At 35.4% G+C, this 22,509-nt stretch overlaps 1 protein-coding gene across 5 annotated transcripts in view; it reads left to right on the forward strand.

Annotated features, from left to right (window-relative positions):
- LOC123556241 (calcium-binding mitochondrial carrier protein SCaMC-2-like) overlaps positions 1–22,509 on the forward strand; it is a 45,865-nt gene that overhangs the window by 12,029 nt on the left and 11,327 nt on the right. For all 5 annotated transcript variants that reach the window (XM_045346844.2, XM_045346851.2, XM_045346859.2 and 2 more), the window contains 6 exons: positions 6,411–6,534; positions 7,448–7,535; positions 8,250–8,361; positions 10,647–10,805; positions 12,097–12,258; positions 20,366–20,473. In XM_045346844.2, the coding sequence (XP_045202779.2) occupies positions 6,411–6,534; positions 7,448–7,535; positions 8,250–8,361; positions 10,647–10,805; positions 12,097–12,258; positions 20,366–20,473 (753 nt within the window). The remainder of the gene's footprint in view (positions 1–6,410; positions 6,535–7,447; positions 7,536–8,249; positions 8,362–10,646; positions 10,806–12,096; positions 12,259–20,365; positions 20,474–22,509) is intronic.

Here is a 22,509-nt window from a genome sequence, read left to right on the forward strand (position 1 = left end):
TTTCTCCATAAAAATCTGACCTAAATGTATTGCCTCGTCTTATAAGTGAGTCAGTTCCATTGCCCTAGAGTAAAATTCTGTAAACAATATTTTTAAAGGGATATTAACACAGTCAGATGTGAGATGATGTTCTCTTACAAAAAAGTGATCTTTCATAGAGATTTATATGAGAATATTAAAAATAAAATTATTGACTTTACAAAAATATGTAAGAGTAACTATTGTAGATCCTTTTTTGACCAAATGAAATTAAGTTTTGCAGTAACAGAGTGTAGTGGAAAATTTCTATAATATTAGTTGGACGAAAAGTGTTTGAACAATGAATTAGGAAATAATTTCAGTTTTTGTTCAAGAATTGAATTTACAAGTTGATGATGAAATTTTATGTAGGGTTTCTTGTCAACATGTTAGTGATGACTATAAATAGTAAAAATGTAAGAGTTTCAGCATTGTAAAAGTGTCCTATCTCTGTCCAGTCACTTTAATGTGTGTTGTTCTTTTTTATGATGTTGAGTGTGTTGGAGTGTCGTTTGATTTGTAAAGAATTTACTATGTTAGATTTTATATTGTGACATTTAATTTTAGAAAAGTAGATAAATCATGTAAAATTCATGTTGTAACATTGTACTGCTGCATCTCCAATATTTTCAGTATTATACCAATGTACATGCTGTTGTCTGCATCTTGCATTTGTCTTCTAAAAATGCTTCGCCCTGATGGGTTACCTCAAAATGTTGTAAGATGCAAGACATATGGATTGGGAGACCTCAAGTTGGATTCCTGGGTGAGGTGCATGCAATTCTGCTGAAGACAGTACATCTAAAGTCATTTGGGCATGTACCTCTTATTCCAGGGTCAGATGCACATTCAGCCGATGACAATATATTTGAAGTCATTTATCCTTGGCCTCTATTCCTTGGTTAATATTGCAAAATTTCAAATTACTTAGTGGAAATTTCAATATTAATCTCCAAATTTTGAGTTAATAGATAAAATGCACCTGACACTCAATAAACACTCAAACATAATAATCTCATACATAACACAGGAAATTATCTAATTCACATGAGAGATTATCTAAAAAACAGAAGTTAGCTCATTAAAATTGGAGTGTTTTTTTTTTAGACATTTTGGAGATTATTTCATTTTCAAGAAAGGTTATTTCATACAAATCGGAGATTATCTGGAATGCATTGGAGATTACCTTACACACAATGAGATTATCTCAGAACATGTGAGATTATCTTAAACACAGATCATGCAGATTGGACGTATTCTCTCAAACACATTGAAGTTTAGTAATATGCACATGAATTTGAGATTATACGTCTGCTGTGGATTTCTTACAAATGGATAGCCACAACATTACTGTGTATATTTGTAACATAATTCTACAATAGTAAGTATAGGAAACCTAAATTGGTACAAATGTTGCTGCCACTCATCAGCAGTGTATCAGGCATGGTTTGATTAAATGTCATTCAATCATTAGATAGGTGAAGTTATCAGCACAGAAATCATTACATAGAGGGGTACTTTTCATTAGATATACTGAGCCTGAGTTCTTTCTGCCAAAGTTCTCAGGTTTCCAAACAAACAAATAAATAAATGTTACTGGTTTAAGATGTTTTGTAATTTGATATTAAGAGATAGGCTAAACCGTTTAATACTAAGTTAACAGAAACAAACAAATGCAGTTTCTTGTTCTATTTTAATGTTGTGATATGAAAAAAGACACACAATGATAAATTTGTTAGCTATTAATAATTGTTAGATGTTAACAAAGATAAAGTTGATTTCAAGGTCCAGTGGAGTAAGAATTTTGTTGATATTGTAAAATACAAAGTGGGTCAAAAGTAAATGTAAATCATATATATAAGATAATATTAAGTGTTAGGGGGTGAATTTAAATGTATGGCATATACAGTATTTCTAAATCAGTTATTTCATAGGTTTTGTGGCTTTGACAATATCAGCTTTTTTGTAGAGATGTTTATAAAATTACGAATTAAGAATTTTAAAAGATATTAGATGTACAGTTAAACTTCCCCACTTAATAAGACCATATCACATACGGCGCGGATAGCTACGTCTAACCACGGATAGAAACGTAGTAAACTGCATGTATCCGTTCTTGAGCCGTACCTTAAAGTAGTAATCCGTATCAATCTGTACGGCTCAGGTACGAGCCGTACTATAAGATTCTTTCACTGGTTATAGGTGCAGATGGGAATTTCCGGCCTTGAGGGTAACTGTTTAGGCGGTAACGAGGTTCCTACCGAGTTACCGCCTGAACAGTTACCCGAGAGCCGGATATTCCCATCTGCACTTATAACCAGTGACAGAATCTTTTTCTTGCATACCGGTATCAAGATATAATAATAAAAATAAAATCAGTCGAACGGCTTTCGTTTTAGAACTATTTCTTATCGCAGCGTATTTAAACAAAGCGCGGGAAACCAACGACCGTAAACAGGAAAGACGTCATGACGTTTCAAAGACAAATAACAATGTTTAGTTCCGGTTTTGTTTTATCAGTTGCAGCGTAACGTTATGAATTTTTGATAAAATAACGTGTTTTGAATCGAGAAATATACTATCAAGAACAAAAAGGAACTGTCAAGGTACTGGATTTTTATTCCGTTTTTCGAAATAAAATATAAATAACTACATAAATCTTCTACATATATGTAGTTCGTAATACGTCATTTAAAGCACGAGAGTCATCTTACACCTCGGGGTGTAAGATGGATTTTTCCAGCACCGGTAAAAATACTGGAAATCTCCGTCTGGTATGCAAGAAAGATTGCTATGTTTCTATCCGTGGCTAGACGTAGCTTTCTGTGCCGTATGTGTGACTGGAGTATTAAAAGACCACTTGCATTAAGGGGCCACCTTTTCAGTTCCTTATTTTTTTATTGTTTAAAAACCAAATAATGGCCACATTTTGCCCTCTCTTAATGCAAAGTGTACCTTTACCAAGTTTGTCCAGGGATATCAGCCAAAGAAGTTAAGTTTAATCCTTTTCATACAGCTTCTTTTACATTGTAGTTTGTAGTAAGAAACTGAGTATTGAAACTGGAATCATGATGAATTAAATGTTAATTTCTTTGATGATTGCAAGTAAAAAAGTTTCGAGTCTGAATATTTAATATTCATTTATATATGAGATTTTCCTTTCGTAAGTTCTATCTTTTACTTTTGAAATTGCAAATATTGTAAAGATTTAATTTTCGCTTCAGATTAATGTCTTTACCTATTCATGTTGGTACAATATCTGGAATAAATCATAGTTGATAATGTATGTTGAATTATGCGCCATTGACATTGGAGAGTTGACAAAACCTGGTGTATTGTCAAATAAAATTGATAAATCATTAATTTGTCAGAAGTTGAAAAGCATATTATGTGATTCGGACTTACAGTTTTATAGGGTTATGATTGATGGAGTGGTGGGGTTGTATGTGAGTGTAGGGGGCGGGGATGAAGGGGGGTATGTCAGTATCTCATAAGACTTCTCACCAGCATTTGGCTCAAGAGTGATTCAGTTTCTAAGGCTGTAGTGGAGTAATTATGTACACCATGACAGTTTGACCAAAGACATTCACCAGACATTCACAAAGACATTTACCAAAGACATTCATCATTCTTGTGCTCTGTTTTAATTTAAAGGCCGGTTAGGGACCTCCATGATTGAGTAGTTAAAGTCACTGACTTCAACTCACTAATGTCCCTTTCTGCTGTTGCTTAGAAACCGTCACTTGTAAGAGAATTATTAGAGTGTAGAATTGTTCCATTTGATAAAAGAAAAATTATGAAATTCAACTTTCGGAACACAAAATGAATGGGAATTTTGCCAGCCAGTGGAAAAAAATATTGTGGGTTGACCCAACAACGAAATGCATGAAAATTAGCCATTATAGCCTGTCCTCCACCCCTTACCCTTGCATCCCCACCACACACATGTACACAAAAAAAATGTATTCATGTATTCGTCCATGCAAAAGCAGATTCCCTGGAATCAAAATGCAAAAAAAGAAGAAATATTCAGATTTGCTTGGAGACTGTTAACATCTAGACTCTAGCAGTAGACTTTCCATTAACATTTATATTACAGGGATATGATCAAGAAATATTTATTCATTATTGATAATGGCAGTATGTCGTGTCACGCCATCTATTGATCTCCGATGTGAAAGTTAATTGCCCACACCAATATCAATATATAAAATTGTGGGATTTGAAACATTTGGCCACAAAGCAAAATCTGTTTCCAATAAAATGATTCTAGATACTTTCAGAAAATGAAGTTTTATCACTCATTAGGTCTTCGATTTTCTACAAGATTTAATACTAATGTCATTTTATGTCTTTCATTAGAAGTTCATTATTCTGCATTAAGAGTTACCCTGCTAAATTTTTATAATGAATTTGTTTCTTTCAATTTGGACAGTACCATTAACTTTTAAAGTGGATGCAAACCAAAAAGATACTGAATGAATGGCAAACAGTGCAGTTCATGGTCATACTGCATGGATGTGCAGGCTGATCATGATCTGCGCTGGCAGTAAAGGCAGAATCAGTCGTGTCCAGCATGATAAGGGTTAAATAGATGCACAGAATTCAATACTAACGAACAATCTTGAAGCGAAACTTTTAAAAAATCTGTAATACTATTCAGTTAACAAGAAAATAAAACTATTTCTTTAACTTACAAAAAAGTCTGAAACATTATTGGTAGGGGGACTCGAGGGAATGATGTGTTAGATAAACTAAGGTAACTGTTACTTTTAGTACTGATCTGGTACTAAAAAAATCAAATTTGCTGTAGCTTTGTTTCACCTGTAAGTATAATGTTGTTAGTGGGAAAATAGGTAAATTTAGGTTTTTGTATGTTCTACTGACTGAATTATGTCACCTGTATTTTGACTGGTGGCAATAACAAACAATTACGCACAAACAGTTTAACATTTTTTCTTCTTTCATCTGACAGAACTGCGTAATAATATTACACCATTGTATACCTATATACTTAACAAAGTGCACAAGTAATTAACCACCAACGAGAGAATGTTTAGTTTCTTCTCAACAATAGAGATTAATTTTATAATCATTAATTTAAAAATGAAAGGAAATGTCTTGTTTTCACTTTAACTTTTTATATATAAAGGGGATTTCCATGATGTTTTTTTTTAGCAATCTACAAGGCTAAGCAGTAATTGTGAAGTTAAAATCATTAGCAAAGTTATATTTCATTTGTTGGTATTGTAAAACCATAAATTTCATCAGTATAAATTTTGGGGATTTTATTGTGTTTCACAACATTTAACCCTTAGCCTGCTGCAGGCGAATTTAACAGCCTTTGCAAACAGCTTGGAACCAGATCAGACGCCGATTAAATCGGCGTCTGATCAGGTTCCAAGCTGTTTGCTACTCTGACAATATTTCTTCCAATTTTGGAGCAAATTGAATGAACTTTACAATTTTAGCAGACGACATTTCCAGCAGGCGACAATTTATCTAGCATGCTAAGGGTTAAATTGAAAAAATGTTAAAAAAGAATGTTGTTGTTTTTCTATTTTTGATTTAACATTGTAAAAGAAACTGGTTCAGTAATGACTTTAAAAGTTAGCCCATTGGTTAAAATTTTTGTTTAGGTCCACCTTTTCTCAAAAACTGTAAGAGCTGTAGCTTTGAATCTTTGCACACTTGTTGATCATCTTTAGATGACTATGTATGTCAAGAACCATAACTCTAACTTGCATTATATTAGAATTATGGCCCTTTTAGTACTTAGAAAATCTGAACTATAACTCTTTCCTTACATCATTGTTCAGCACTTGCAGACTAGCAATGGCACCTGCAGGCAGTGCTCTTCTTTCCAGTTTCAGTAAACATGCAAAAGTAAAGTATGAAAGATGTAATATAGTCTGTAAAGATTACATTGGTTTAACGTTCCGAAGAAAAAAGTTTTAGTTTTGCAGCATTAAGTCTGTTTTTAAGTTAGAGTATGCTTCATGCCTTGAGGCGTAGATGGCTTTATTAACAAAAAACCCTTCACTTGAAAAGATGACAGATGGGGCTATGTTACAAGTTTTTTGTTTTCAGACAAATTATTTATTATGCATCCTTGTTTTGTGTGGAGAAGTTGCCATGTACTTGAGAAGATAAGTGATTATTGGTATGAAAACATTGAGCAGCAAAACTATAACATCATACATTTTTATCTGAATGTACTGTAATTTTGCTAAAAAACTGCCAAAAAAATGTTTTTGACAAACATATTGAGGTATTGTTGCCTGATTGGAAAAAAATTTGGTTTGATCTCAGCTTTGTTATTTGCAGTTAAGGCGGAGTTGCACAATTTGTGAATACAAATTCTGAATTTTTTTCTCGTTTTTTTGTTTCAGCAATTGATGAAACATGATGAGGACAAAGATGGGAAGATGTCGTTTGACGAGTTCCTTAAATATGTTACAGAACACGAGAAAAAACTCAAACTGTACTTCAAGAAGCTGGACACAAATCAGGATGGTATGTCTTTCCCGAATTGCATTGAAGTAAAATTGACAGTAACAACTTCCTCCTGTCTTAACCCTTACACTGCTAAATTCCTATAATGAACTTGTCCATCTTTCAATTTGGACAGTACCATTAACTGTTAAAAGGGATACATGCTAAAAAGTTACTGATTGACTGGCAAACAGTGCAGATCATGATCTGACTGCACTGATGGATATGCAGTTACTGATTGAATGACTAACAGTACAGATCATGATCAGACTGCACAGATCTTTCATTTAGGTATTTGTGAAACATCACATCTATCCATCCATATATTTCCGTCCAACCGTTTAGCCCAGTAGGGAGAGTGCAGATCCATAGATTGTGGGGTTGTAAGTTTAATCCCCAGGCCAGAAGATGACTAAGAATAATACTAACAGAAGTGTCTGAAATCAAGTGCCCTCAGATACATGTGGGAAAGTTGGCAGTTACTTGCAAAGACTAGGTTTGTACTGGTACAGAGTCCAGGAGCACTGGTTAGGTTAGCTGACAACTGTTACGTAACTGAAATACTGCTGAAAAAACAGTCCTTAACAAAAAAAAAACAAGCATATTTCTATCCAGTTGGTTGAGCAAAACACTGAGATCCCAATGCACCAAATAATTAATTCTCTGACAGTAGACAGTGTGTCTCCAGTCATTATACTCTGTCTTTGTATAATATGTGGAAGTTGTCCATAACTTAAGTATAAGTTGGTACTGGAAAACATTTCAGATACACTGGTTTGGTTCACTGACCATCAATGCATAATGGTAGTCAGAACCAATATTAGTCGACAGCACATTGAAAATTGGATAAATGCATTCAAATTAAGAAGAACCTGTCAAATTTTATGCAGAGGTGACAGATTTTAACTAGGAATTTGACATGCTTGTATTTCAGGTGTTATTGATGCCAGTGAAATCAAAGAGTCTTTTAAGAATATGGGTGTCAGTGTATCCAGTGCTGAGGCAGAAAATCTCCTGAAAAGGTGAGGGAAATACATTTTTGAATATTGTTATACATTATATAGTAAACTGTTACTCTCTACAGCAGCCCTCTGAACAGCAGCTTCCTCCTTGCAACAACACTTGCTACTGGCTCCAAAATGTGGTAATTGTTCTTTATTTTACCTCTCCACAAGAACTCCCTCCAATCAACAATCAAATTTTCCATCTCCCAAACGGTGGTGTGGTAGAGAGGGAGCACTGAGTAACTTACATAACTACAACTTTAAGGAAGAATGGTTTTAATCAATGAAGAAATGGGTGTAATTTAAATGTTTTCCAATTTGCAGTGTATCTATTTCAGATTCTTGTTTATTCATGTTACAAAAGTATTAGCATGATTGAGTGAATCATATAGGATAAGATTAAAGCTTTCATCACGATAAAACTCAGATAAACTAATATAAACTTAGAAACTGTTAAATAGCCTTTTCACAGATTTTCTTGTGTAAAATCAATGGTTCCTCTAAGATTTTTGCTTTTACAGTTTTTGTGATGCTCATAGCTCAAAAATTATATGGCCTAGAATAATAAATCCTTTTCATAAAATGTTTGTTGAAGCTATACCCCATTAAGACTGCAAACATTTGAATTATTCCCCCTTATTTGTGACAAATGTACCAGTGGGGGGCACACCTTGTGTCCTACAGACACATTCTAGTTAAAATTAATAGTAAGTACTAACGTTTTTATTCTAGAATGGACAGAGACGGAACTTTAGCGATAGATTACGGAGAATGGAGAGACTTCCTGATACTGTCGCCGAGCAACAACCTCCATGATATTCTCCACTATTGGAGACACTCAACAGTATGTACTTTATGTAATATAGGAAAATTGACTGCTGTATCAGACTGAAGTAAAAGTCACCATTTGACTAATGATTATGTCAGTGTCTGAACACAAAAAAAACCCCAAAAAGTCTGAAATGCCTAAGAAAGGTGACCAATATCAATGCAGTTGCAGTGCATTTAAGTGCTCCTTATAGCACTTTGGCTTTTTTGGTCAGTAATGAAGCTTTTTCATGTACTTGGCTTTTATGAAGCAAGCGGGAAAGTGAAAATTACATACAGAGAATAAGCAATGAAATTGATAGGAGCCGTGCCATGAGAAAACCAACATAGTGGCTTTGCGACCAGCATGGATCCAGACCAGCCTGCGCATCCGCGCAGTCTGGTCAGGATCCATGCTGTTCGCTAACGGTTTCTCTAATTGCAGTAGGCTTTAAAAGCGAACAGCAGGATCCTGACAACTGCGCGATGCCGTGGTTAGTCCATGCTGGTCGCAAAGCCACTATGTTGGTTTTCCATGGCACGCTCATTATTGCTGATTGTCCACGTGAGTCAACTTCCTTCATAAAAAAAGTGTTGATCCAAACAAAAAGATTTCAGTGATGGAAACTTTTCTTTTCGTTCAACTTGTATTGTTCATTCTTTTAAATTTTTCAGTATTGCAGTATGTAATATGCCAATATTGATCTTTTTATCAACAATAATTATATTCTATCAGTTATGCAATAGGACCTATCTTTCTCGAGTCAAACCAGCTTCATGTGAATTGCAGCATTAAATGTGAGTTGGGGGAGGGTGGGGTTAAGGGAAGGTATCTTGCTAAGTGATGTTTTAACTTAAACATTTTGTTTACAGTCTGTTAATGGTGTATAATATCTCGTATTTACTTACATACTGTTAGCAGTTTGGTCCCAAAATACTTAACAAAACACCAGAAATTCTTAGTTTCTGAAATTGTGTCAGATATATTCTAAAATCTGTAGAGATGATCATGCATCCTTGCCTTCTCAAGATTTATGTATGAAGCGATATTTCTGTTAGAACAACATTTCCCGGGATAGATATTGACTTATCTCCAAACCTAGGGCGTTTCTAGGCAATATGTAAACTAATGATCCGTTAAAAAACAATGACCAGTAGGACTCATTTAATGTGGCGATTCACATGTATTATGTCAATAAACTTCAGTTTTATATCGCTATCAGAAGTCTTGGCGAAATGTAAGATAGGTAGCATCTTTGTTGTGAGACTTTGCCAAGACAGTCACGCTTTTGATTTTAATTTCTCCAGAAATTTCCGTAAAACACAAGTTGGTCTTAGTGTTTATTTGGATACCCTGCATTGCTCGTTTTAATAAAATTGACTGCTAAGCTCCATATAGTATTAGTAGATATTATGTCTTTTTAAGTGGCTTTACATGTTGAAAGAAGCATTTTTAGTTCATGCATGTTTATATAAAAAAAATATTTTCATCGTAAGTTTTTTTCATGCTTTATAATGTCGGTGGCTTTGTGTTGTTGATGGATGGAGATCAGGCTTTATTAGTTTGTTTATCTGTCTTAGAGGAAATTTACAAATGCCGTAGATTGGACAGTTTTAATGTCAGTTACATTTCACAATTTGGAAGACTTTAGACATTAATGCGCGCCCTTGTTATGTCTCCCACCACATAGTGGTGTGGGAGATATATAGATTTACTGCTGTCTGTGTGTCAGTGTGTCTGTCTGCCGCAGATCTTTTCCAAGCTCTAAGCCGAACAGTTCTCTTCCGATCTTCTCCAAACTTTAACAAAATCTGTTTACCAATAAGTCCTCGGCCAAGTTATATAAAAAGCCAAATCACCTCAGGCACTTCAGAATTTTTGCCCTTGAATTACCAAAAATCGATCTGTACACACTTGTCTGCACTCTAAGCCAAACATTTCTCATCCGATCTTCACCAAACTTGAACAAAATGTGTTTGCCAATAAGTCCTCAGTCAAGTTCTACAACTAGCCAAATCGGCCCGGGCACTTCAGAATTACGGCCCTTCAATTAATCACTCTGTACACAGATGCCAGTGATACATGTATTGGTGCTTGGTTGACTCAGATACATAACTATTCAGATGATTAGGCAGTTGTGGGAGACATGCGCTTTTCTCAAAAGCAGCTCTAGTTTATTATACTTTTGAATATATATAGTGGTTTTAATTTTCTGCTTTTGTTGAAACAGATTTAAGAGTTAAAAGCCACACTCCATATTGATGTCTAATCTGTAAAATAAATAATTTGTATTTAATATTTCACCTAATTTGATCTTGTAGATTATAGATATTGGTGAAAATGCAATAGTACCAGATGACTTCACAGAAACTGAGATGCAGACGGGTATGTGGTGGCGCCACCTGGTGTCGGGCGCAGCTGCTGGTGCAGTTTCACGTACATGCACGGCTCCCTTGGACAGATTGAAGATATTGTTTCAGGTACAAATAAAAAGCACACATTTTAGTACTGTCATGTCAAATTTTATTGTGTGACCAAAATTCAGCAAAATTTAGAAACAATCTAATTATGGGAGAATTAATCTAAATTCTTTGGACCATTAGTTTTCATGAAATAAACAAAAACATTAAATTAATGAAAAGTGATCTGTTGTGGATATTCAAAAATTGACATTACATAATTATTATAGACATCGAAAATTCCCGATTTTAACATGGCAACCTCGTGAATTAAAATATCGCGGACAAATTGGAAATTGAAAAATCTCAAAAAAAAAAAATATCATACTTTAACAGTATATTTTGTGTCTCCATAGTTTACACTTAATAATAAAATAGATTTGTATAAAATTGTTCTTTTTAGTTTCCTGTATGTAGAGTGATATGTCCCTTGATAGAGCCAAAAATTTCATGACCTCCATTTTATATGCATTTTGTGATAACATCCATGACAAGCAGCATCTTAGATGTGTCCGCTCTCCTTAAGGAGTTATTGTTTTATTATCAATCAGACTTGGATATAATTATTGTATATGATTTTTAGCTGGTCTGATTTTTGACACATCTGAGTTGGCGTTGGTTGAAATTTTTGTTTAGGTCCACTTGTTTTCAAAAACTATAAGAGTTACAGTTTTGCATTCTCACATACCAGAGGTTAACCATGGTTCCCTGGATGAACCTCTGGCACATTTAGCTGATATTTGTGGCTTGGTCACATTACAGGTAAACCGTTTCAGCCAATCAAAATTGTCAGTGAAAAGCGTGATAGCGTCCTTTCCAATATCGATGCCAACTTAATGAGAAATTATTATTTCTTAAGGTAAATTACTTTACAACGAAATACAGGAATAAATCTTTATCAGTCGCAATCATGGAATATCTCCGTTATCTGCGTGCCAAATAGCGGCAAACAGTGATTGGCTTAAACTACTCCCGGTAATAATTACCAGTGCGCATGCTCACCAAATAAACAATTGAAATAAATCAGAGGTTCGTCTCTGGATTTTGACAAACCTCTGATGGATGAGAATGCAGCTTTGAAACTTTGCACATTTGTTTATCATCAAGTTGACTATATAGGCAAAGAAAACAAAGAACTACTACTTTGATAAGCATTTTGTCAGAATTATGGCCCCATTTATACTTATATAAGTCCTCATGAACTTTTTTATTTCATATTATTAATAGATCCGTCAAGCAATCAGTCTTTCAATTGGTTAACTTATGTTAGTTTAGTCCTTTAATCGATCAATCAGTTGACATGTAATTTTAGGTTCACGGGTCAAAGATTGAGAAGAAAAACAAACTGACGATAAGTGATGGATTCAAGCACATGTTGAAGGAGGGTGGAGTGAAGTCATTGTGGCGTGGTAATGGCATTAATGTGATAAAAATAGCTCCAGAGTCGGCGATCAAGTTTATGGCATATGAACAGGTAAAATAAAAATAACTATGAGTAGCCTTCTGATAAATGTAGTGTGACATCAGTCACGATCTTAGATGGAACACACATATCTCCAGAATCACAGCAAATGCAAACAGAAAACTAGGTTTCATCAAACGTAACATCAAAACAAAACATGAAAGCATCAAAACTCTAGCATACAAAACATTGGTCAGACCGCAGCTTGAATATGCCTCATGTGCATGGTCACCACATACACAGGTCAACATTCACAAGCTGGAAATGGTCCAGCAATGCACAATCAGATGGGTCAAAAATGATTATTCCCATTATTCCAGTGTAACACAAATGCAAAATACCCTTGACTGGCGCACGCTTAAGAACAGACGTCTAGACTCAAAGCTTGTCTTGTTCTATAAGATATACCATGGCCTTGTAGCCATCTCCCTCCGCAATTACTTACAGGCCCCTACCGGGTTTACTAGGCACATGCATCCCTTAAGTCTTCGTCAGGTCGAGGTCAATTCAGATTACTTGAAATATTCCTTTTTCCCCCACACTGCAGTCTTGTGGAATGGGTTACCACCAAATACTGCAACCATGCCTGATCTTGAGTCCTTCAGACAGGCAGTGGCCCAGCTCAGTTAAGCCCTCTACAGACAGTAGGTTTTTGTTGTACAACACCAGTTAAATTCAAGATGTACAGCCAAATATTATCGTGTGTATGATGCTATTCCTTGATTTCGTAAATCTTAAGTCTTGACTTACAGATTAGGACATGTTCTATTTCGTAAGTTTTGCCTTACGTACCACCCACGTTGACAAGCAACAAATTGGTAAATAATTAGTTGATAAAGAGGCAAATGAATGAAATTCCAGAAACAACTGCCCAAAAAATAAACACAAATCTGAATATAAAATGGCTTCTAATGTATAATGGAAAAAGGATGACACTGAAAAACTAAAAGATTTGAGCTGCGCCATGAGAAAACCAACATAGTGCGTTTCCGACCAGCATCCGCACAGTCTGGTCCATGCTGTTCGCTAACGGTTTCTTTAATTGCAATAGACTTTGAAAGCAAACATCCTGACCAGACTGCGCGGATGCACAGGCTGGTCTGCATCCATGCTGGTCGCAAAGTCGCTTTGTTGGTTTTCTCATGGCGTGGCTCATTTGTGTCATGCGTAATCAAATTCATGGGACATAAAAAGGTGAATATTTTTTTTTTTATTATTAATGGTTACATTCTTTTCAGTACCTGATGCACTATGTTTACTAGGTAAATCTCTGTGATTTATATGGGAATGGAATACTGTCTGTATGTGAAAAATGTAAAATTTCAAAATTGTACATCTTTGAGATAATTAGTGTTGTACAACAAAAACCTACCATCTGTAGAGGGCTTAACTAAGTAAACTGCAATTGTTTTTATCCTTACTCTATCCTTTTTAACATTTTAACAACATCCATCACTTTCACATTCTTACTATTGCTGAAAGAACTGTCTTTCAGTTTTTAGCTCGACTATTCGAAGAATAGTCTAGCTATTCTACTCACCCTGGCGTTGGCGTCTGCATCACACCTTGGTTAAGTTTTTGCATGCAAGTACATACAGCCATCAATTAAAGGCATATAGCTTTGAAACTTATTAGTCCCCTACTGGTTGAAAACCAGTTTCGGGGACTATAGGAATGCACTTTTCTGTCATTCCTTCCGTCCGTCTGTCCGTCCGTCCGTCTGTCCGTCCGTCCGTCCGTCCGTCCGCAATTTCGTGTCCGGTCCATAACTCTGTCATTCATGAAGGGATTTTAATATTACTTGGCACAAATGTTCCCCATGATGAGACGACGTGTCATGCGCAAAACCCGGACCCCTAGCTCAAAGGTCAAGGTCACAATTGGAGGTCCAAGGTCAACATGGCTTTTTTCCTGTCCGGTCCATAACTCTCCCATCCATGAAGAGATTTTAATATTACTTGGCACAAATGTTCCCCATGAGGAGACGACGTGTCATGCGCAAAACCTGGACCCCTAGCTTAAAGGTCAAGGTCACAATTGGAGGTCAAAGGTCAACAAGGCTTTTTTCCTGTCCGGTCCATAACTCTCCCATCTATGAAGGGATTTTAATATTACTTGGCACAAATGTACCTCATAATAAGACGATGTGTCGTGCACAACTTTCAAACCCCTAGCTCAAAGGTCAAGGTCACACTTAGCAGTCAAATGTTAACATAGCATGAACAGGGTCTGTTTCGTGTCCGGTCCATAACTCTGACATTCATTAAGGAATTTTAATATCACTTAGCACAAGTGTTCCCCATGATGAGACGACGTGTCAAGCGCAAATCCCAGACCCCTAGCTCAAAGGTCAAGGTCACAATTGGGTTTTAAAGGTCAACAGAGTTTTTTTCCTGTCCCATCCATAACTCTGCCATCCATGAAGGGATTTTAATATTACTTGGCACAAATGTTCCCCATGATGAGACAACATGTCATGCGCAAAGCCCAGACCCTTAGCTCAAAGGTCAAGGTCACAATTGGAGGTCAAAGGTCAATAAGGTTTTTTCCCTGTCCGATCCAGAACTCTGTCATCCATCAAGGGATTACAATATTACTTGGCATAAATGTTTCCCATGATGAGACGATGTGTCATGCGCAACACCCAGTACCCTAGCTTAAAGCCCCAACTTTTACTACCCTGGCAGTAAGTTTTGTAGGAGGAGCCTATCAAATAACAACGCTACTCTAGGCTGTCTGTTAGCTAAAAATAGCTCACTTTAAATGATTCACAGGCAAATGTAAACAATGGTCAGTTGAAGAAGAAATTTGAACTAGTTTGCATGTTTTGATGGTTAAAAACTATTATTATCCATATTGTGCATCCATATCAGTATCAATCCTATGAAAAATTGAGTCAAGACTAGCATTCCTGATTTTTAATCTTGTTTATGTAAACTTAACAATGAAACTCAAAATCAAACATTCATTTAACTAAAATTCTGTCATTGCTGGCTGGCCCATTAATTGAGATAACCTAGCAATAAATGTAGAAATAATAAACTTTAAGTCTGGGATGCAGAACAATACACACAAATTAGCAAGTGCTGCTGTGATAAGGACTAATAAAAATGATAAGCTATTTGAAATTATATTTATCACTGTATGTCTGTAATTAGTAGTTCCCTATTTCTTTAAAACATTTTTATGATATGACATATAAAAATATAACTGTAGAAATGACTATGATATTCTATTTGGTTTAAAAATTCAAAATTACTTTCTGGAGATGTTTTGCAATGCACTCTAGCTAGGTGTTAATTCCATTGATATGAAGCCTTCTGACGATCAGGTTTGTTGATAAAATAAACCACGTGGGAATTGTTTACATTCTCTGTTCCTCTAGGGTTCATGACCTCATTAGCTCCTCCCGGCAAATTCAAATTTTTGGCAGTTAGGTTTAAATAATTTTTTGAAACTATACTTCAACATTTTTTGTTTTAAAAAATAAAAACACCAATTGATAAAGAATATTTCAATGTGTATTTATGCAATTTTTCATAACTTTTTATTCAGTGGTTTATTTAAAATTTTGAAAAAGGGCTCTCTGATGTGAAACATGCATAATTTATATAAAAACCTGCCCCGGCACCATCTTGTGGCTTTTATATGGCAGTTGGGGGTTTAAAGGTCAAGGTCACACTTTGAGATCAAAGGTCAAGAGGATTTTTTTCCTGTCCGGTCTATAACTTTGTCATGCAAAGCAGGATTTAGATGTCAGTTGGCACAAATATTCCCCTGGATGAGACAACATGTCATGCGCAAGAACCAGGTCCCTAGGTCTAAGGTCAAGGTCATATTTAGAGGTCAAAGGTCAAATTCAAGAATGGCTTTGTACGGAACATTTCTTCTTCATGCATGGAGGGATTTTGATGTAACTTGGACCAAATGTTCACCACCATGAGGCACCCTTGTTTTTAGAATTACGTCCCTTTGTTGTTACTATAAATAGATTTTATTGTAACTTTTTTATTACTGGTGGTAGAGAAAAATCGAGACCACTTTTCTTTGGTACAGCATGCATGTTACATCCAATTTTTAGGTGTATTTTGACCTATCTCTACCTGGTAAAGAGTTTCTTGTGGACTTATATTATATAGATTTTTTTTTTTTTTTTTTTTTTTAAAGATTAATTTCCCTTTGTTGTTACTATAAATAACTTACATGATAAAATTTTTATAATCAGCCAAAAAAATTCAATATGAAAACAACTGTAGGTTTTTATATATATAAATTTTAATCCAAGTGTTTTGTTATAACATATTGTATATATAGTACAATATTGTTTATACATCATTGACAGATATCAGTTCATTATGTTATACTGCAGTAGAGAAAATTAGGTGCCTTCCAGTAGGGGACTTTGTATTGCATGGCAATACTTCATTCACTTGTTTTTTCTTATTCTAGGTCAATTACCAACCTCTCTGGGTCAAGTCCCATAACTCTGACATGTATTTTGAGCAAATTATGCCCCCTTTTGGACTTAGAAAATTTTGGTTAAAGTTTTACATGCAAGTTACTATCTCCAAAACTAATGCAGATATTGATTTGAAACTTCACATGTGTCTTCGGGGTTATAAAACTAGTTGATAGCAGCAAGTCCCATAACTCTGACTTTCATTTTGGCCAAATTATGCCCCCTTTTGGACTTAGAAAATTCTGGTTAAAGTTTTGCGTGCAAGTACATACAGCTATTTCTAAAAGGCATATAGATTTGAAACTTATTTTTTCTTTGGGCCTTTTTCTTTTCCTTGATCAATTACCAACCTCACTGGGTCAAGACCCATAACTCTGACATGTATTTTGAGCAAATTATGCCCCCTTTTAGACTTAGAAAATTTTGGTTTAAGTTTTACATGCAAGTTACTATCTCCAAAACTAATGCAGATATTGTTTTGAAACTTCACATGTGTCTTAGGGGTTATAAAACTAGTTGATAGCAGCAAGTCCCATAACTCTGACCTTCATTTTGGCCAAATTATGCCCCCTTTTGGACTTAGAAAATTCTGGTTAAAGTTTTTCGTGCAAGTACATACAGCTATTTCTAAAAGGCATATAGATTTGAAACTTATTTTTTCTTTTTCTAGATCAATTACTAACCTCACCGGATCAAGTTCCATAACTCTGGCATGTATTTTGGGCAAATTATGCCCCCTTTTGGACTTTGAAAATTCTGGTTAAAGTTTTACATGCGAGTTTCTATCTCCAAAACTAATGCAGATATTGAATTGAAACTTCACATGTGCCTTAGGGGTTATAAAACTAGTTGATAGCAGCAAGTCCCATAACTGATATGCATTTTGGTCAAATTATTCCCCCTTTTGAACTTAAAACTCTTTTGATATCTAACCTTTTTAGGTAATATTTTCCTGCCTCTGGGACAATATTTTGAATAGTCGAGCTTGGCTGTCTTACGGACAGCTCTTGTTATTCTTTATTCTGTACTAATCACCGACACGCACCCTGCCCATAATACTCACGAGAGGTATGAGGCAGTATAAAGAGATAGATAGATAGATAGATAGTGTTTTTTTTTTGTTTTTTGTATAAAAGTTGGTCTGAATGTTCATCTTGATGATATCTAGGTCAAGTTCGAAACTGGGTCACGTATGGTCAAAAACTAGGTCAGTAGGTCTAAAAATAGAAAAACCATGTGACCTCTCTAGAGGCCATATATTTAATGAGATCTTCATGAAAATTGGTCAGAATGTTCACCTTGATGATATCTAGGTCAAGTTCGAAAGTGGGTTACGTGCCGTCAAAAACTAGGTCAGTAGGTCAAATAATAGAAAAACCTTGTGACCTCTCTAGAGGCCATATTTTTAATGGGATCTGTATGAAAGTTGGTCTGAATGTTCATCTTGATGATATCTAGGTCAAGTTCGAAAGTGGGTCACGTGCTTTCAAAAACTAGGTCAGTAGGTCAAATAATAGAAAGACCTTGTGACCTCCCTTAGGGCCATATTTTTCATGGGATCTGTATGAAAGTTGGTCTGAATGTTCATCTTGATGATATCTAGGTCAAGTTCGAAAGTGGGTCACGTGCCTTCAAAAACTAGGTCAGTAGGTCAAATAATAGAAAAACCTTGTGACTTCTTTAAAGGCCATATTTTTCATGGGATCTGTATTAAAGTTGGTCTGAATGTTCATCTTGATGATATCTAGGTCAAGTTCGAAAGTGGGTCACGTGCTTTCAAAAACTAGGTCAGTAGGTCTAAAAATAGAAAAACCATGTGACCTCTCTAGAGGCCATATATTTCATGAGATCTTCATGAAAATTGGACAGTTTGTTCACCTTTGATGATATCTAGGTCAAGTTGGAAATTGGGTCAACAGCCATCAAAAACTAGGTCAGTAGGTCAAATAATAGAAAAACCTTGTGACCTTCAGAGGCCATATTATTCATGGGATCTGTTTGAAAGTTGGTCTGAATGTTCATCTTGATGATATCTAGGTCAAGTTTGAAAGTGGGTCACGTGCATTCAAAAACTAGGTCAGTAGGTCAAATAATAGAAAAACCTTGTGACCTCCCTAAGGGCCATATTTTTCATGGGATCTGTATGAAAGTTGGTCTGAATGTTCATCTTGATGATATCTAGGTCAAGTTCGAAAGTGGGTCACGTGCCTTCAAAAACTAGGTCAGTAGGTCAAATAATAGAAAAACCTTGTGACCTCTGTAAAGGCCATATTTTTCAGGGGATCTGTATGAAAATTGGTCTGAATGTTCATCTTGATGATATCTAGGTCAAGGTTGAAACAGGGTCATGTGCGGTCAAAAACTAGGTCAGTAGGTCTAATATTATTAAAATCTTTTGACCTCTCTAGAGGCCATATTTTTCAATGGATCTTCATGAAAATTGATCTGAATGTTCACCTTGATGATATCTAGTTCGGTTTCAAAACTGGGTCACATGCGATCAAAACTAGGCCAGTAGGTATAAAAATAGAAAAACCCTGTGACCTCTCTAGAGGCCATATTTTTCATGAGATCTTCATGAAAATTAGTGAGAATGTTCACCTTGATGATATCTAGGTAAAATTCAAAACAGGGTCACGTACCTTCGAAAACTAGGTCAGTAGGTCAAATAATAGAAAAACCTTGTGACCTCTCTAGAGACCATATTTTTCAATGGATCTTCATGAAAATTGGTCAGAATTGTTATCTTGGTAATATCTAGGTCAAGTTCAAAACAGGGTCACATGAGCTCAAAAACTAGGTCACTATGTCAAATAATAGAAAAGACAACGTCATACTCAAAACTGGGTCATGTGGGAAGAGGTGAGCGATTCAGGACCATCATGGTCCTCTTGTTTGACAATAGTTACCTAACCCTAACCCAATGGGTAATTGAGTGGAACAAACATTAACACTAGGGGTGGCTTAAACTAAATTTATTGTATCTGCTGGTTTTGGTCAAGTTTGACTTTCATGATAAAAAGGCAAATTATTAGGTACAGTTTGATCTAAGGTATAGATAAAGTATGAAAAAAAAAATGATGTCCATTTAATTTGCTAAAAATAGTTGTATTTTTTTTGGTTAATTCTGAAAGGATTTTAGAGTTTAATAATTGTAAATAGAACCAAGATTAATGTAATTCAGTGAGTTTTAGGAAAGATTTATCTGAAAAGTCACTCAAGTAGTTTGGAAAATAAGTAAAAAAAACTTTTTTTTCATTTATTCAAGGGATGACATATACTTGTATGATGTAGAATAATGGGACCTGTCAATAAAAGAACCTAAAAATAGAAACGGGATTAAAAAAAACCTAAAACAAGAACCTGGGTAATAGAATAGAAAAGCAGTGTCTCAATGAAGAATCTAAAAATAGAACCTGGATAATAGAACCTTTCAAACTCATTTTAGCCATTTTATAACACAGACTGTCATTAAAAAAAGCTATTTTGTTAGAAATTATTTACACACTTTCACAACGTGAAGTTGGTGAATATTAAAGTTGCATTTAACAAAATATTTGCACATTTTTTCATCATAGGGATTTAACACTCCTGATTTAAAGGACAGAACCAAATATATAGGTTGTTATCATGATATAATACTTTTTCTATTATTTTCAGTTCAAGAGAATTTTTAAGTCGGATAATAAAGAGATTGGACCTTTAGAAAGATTTGCAGCTGGGTCTTCGGCTGGAGCATTTTCTCAAACGTGTATATACCCAATGGAGGTAAGAAATAAAGAAAAATAAGCTAAATGTATTTGCCAGTTCATGTAGAGGTAAAGTTATTGGATTAAGGGATCAACATTTTTATTCTAGAGGTGCCTGATGTCCAGTTACCTAGAAAAGGGACAGTGATTTCACCGCTGTCATAGCACTGGATGAAAAACTGAAATTTTAGACTTGTAAGTACCAAATGGATTATTGTCTGAATGTACTGAACAGGTGAAAACTGCAAGGCTTTCTCTGCTCTAACAGGACTTGAAGAAAAAATGTGTATGCTGTTAACAGTATGTTATTGATATGCTTATTTTAGATATTAAATGATATTTATAGTATAGGCAATGTTGGTCAAATTTTCTTGTTTATATAGAATAAGAAAGTCAAATTTTTGATGTTTCGACAAAAAAGGCTAACATGTGATAAAAAGAATATTACATTTGTGACTTTCCACATTGAATTTATTAAACTCGTTGAATAAAATTGATAAAATGCTCGGCAGAGCCTCGCATTTTTAGCTCACCTGTCACAAAGTGACAAGGTGAGCTTTTGTGATCGCGTGGCGTCCGTCGTCCGTCCGTCCATGCGTGTGTGCGTTCGTGCGTGCGTAAACTTTTGCTTGTGACCACTCTAGAGGTCACATTTTTCATGGGATATTTATGAAAGTTGGTCAGAATGTTCATCTTGATGATATCTAGGTCAAGTTCGAAACTGGGTCACGTGCGGTCAAAAACTAGGTCAGTAGGTCTAAAAATAGAAAAACCTTGTGACCTCTCTAGAGGCCGTATTTTTCATGAGATCTTCATGAAAATTAGTCAGAATGTTCACCTTGATGATATCTAGGTCAAGTTCGAAACTGGGTCACGTGGGGTCAAAAACTAGGTCAGTAGGTCTAAAAATAGAAAAACCTTGTGACCTCTCTAGGGGCCATATTTCTCAATGGATCTTCATGAAAATTAGTCAGAATGTTCACCTTGATGATATCTAGGTCAAGTTCGAAACTGGGTCACATGCGGTCAAAAACTAGGTCAGTAGGTCTAAAAATAGAAAAACCTTGTGACCTCTCTAGAGGCCATATTTCTCAATGGATCTTCATGAAAATTGGTGAGAATGTTCACCCTGATGATATCTAGGTCAAGTTCGAAACTGGGTCATGTTGGGTCAAAAACTATGTCAGTAGGTCTAAAAATAGAAAAACCTTGTGATCTCTTTAGAGGCCATATTTCTCAATGGATCTTCATGAAAATTGGTCAGAATGTTCACCTTGATGATATCTAGGTCAAGTTCAAAACTGGGTCACGTGCAGTCAAAAACTAGGTCAGTAGGTCTAAAAATAGAAAAACCTTGTGACCTCTCTAGAGGCCATATTTCTCAATGGATCTTCATGAAAATTGGTGAGAATGTTCACCTTGATGATATCTAGGTTAGGTTTGAAACTGGGTTACGTGCGGTCAAAAACTAGGTCAGTAGGTCGAAAAATAGTAAAACCTTGTGACGTCTCTAGAGGCCATGTTTCTCAATGGATCTTCATGAAAATTGATCAGAATGTTCCTCTTGATGATATCTAGGTCCAGTTCGAAACTGGGTCACGTGCAGTCAAAAACTATATCAGTAGGTCTAAAAATAGAAAAACCTTGTGACCTCTCTAGAGGCCATATTTCTCAATGGATCTTCATGAAAATTAGTCAGAATGTTCACCTTGATGATATCTAGGTCAGATTCAGAAGTGGGTCACGTGCCTTCAAAAGCTAGGTCTTAGGTCAAATAATAGAAAAACCTTGTGACCTCTCTAGAGGTCATATTTTTCAATGGATCTTCATGAAAATTGGTCAGAATTTTTTATCTTGATGATATCTAGGTCACTTGTGCTCAAAAACTAGGTCACTATGTCAAATAATAGAAATAACGACGTCGTACTCAGTTCAACACTGGGTCATTAGGGGATAGGTGAGCGATTCAGGACCAAAATGGTCCTCTTGTATTATTTTATTCAACTCGTTTAATAAATTCAATATGAAAAGACACTCATGAAATATCCTCTATAT

Source organism: Mercenaria mercenaria, chromosome 15 (genome assembly GCF_021730395.1).
Source record: "Mercenaria mercenaria strain notata chromosome 15, MADL_Memer_1, whole genome shotgun sequence".
In the NCBI taxonomy this organism is placed as follows: Eukaryota; Metazoa; Mollusca; class Bivalvia; order Venerida; family Veneridae; genus Mercenaria; species Mercenaria mercenaria.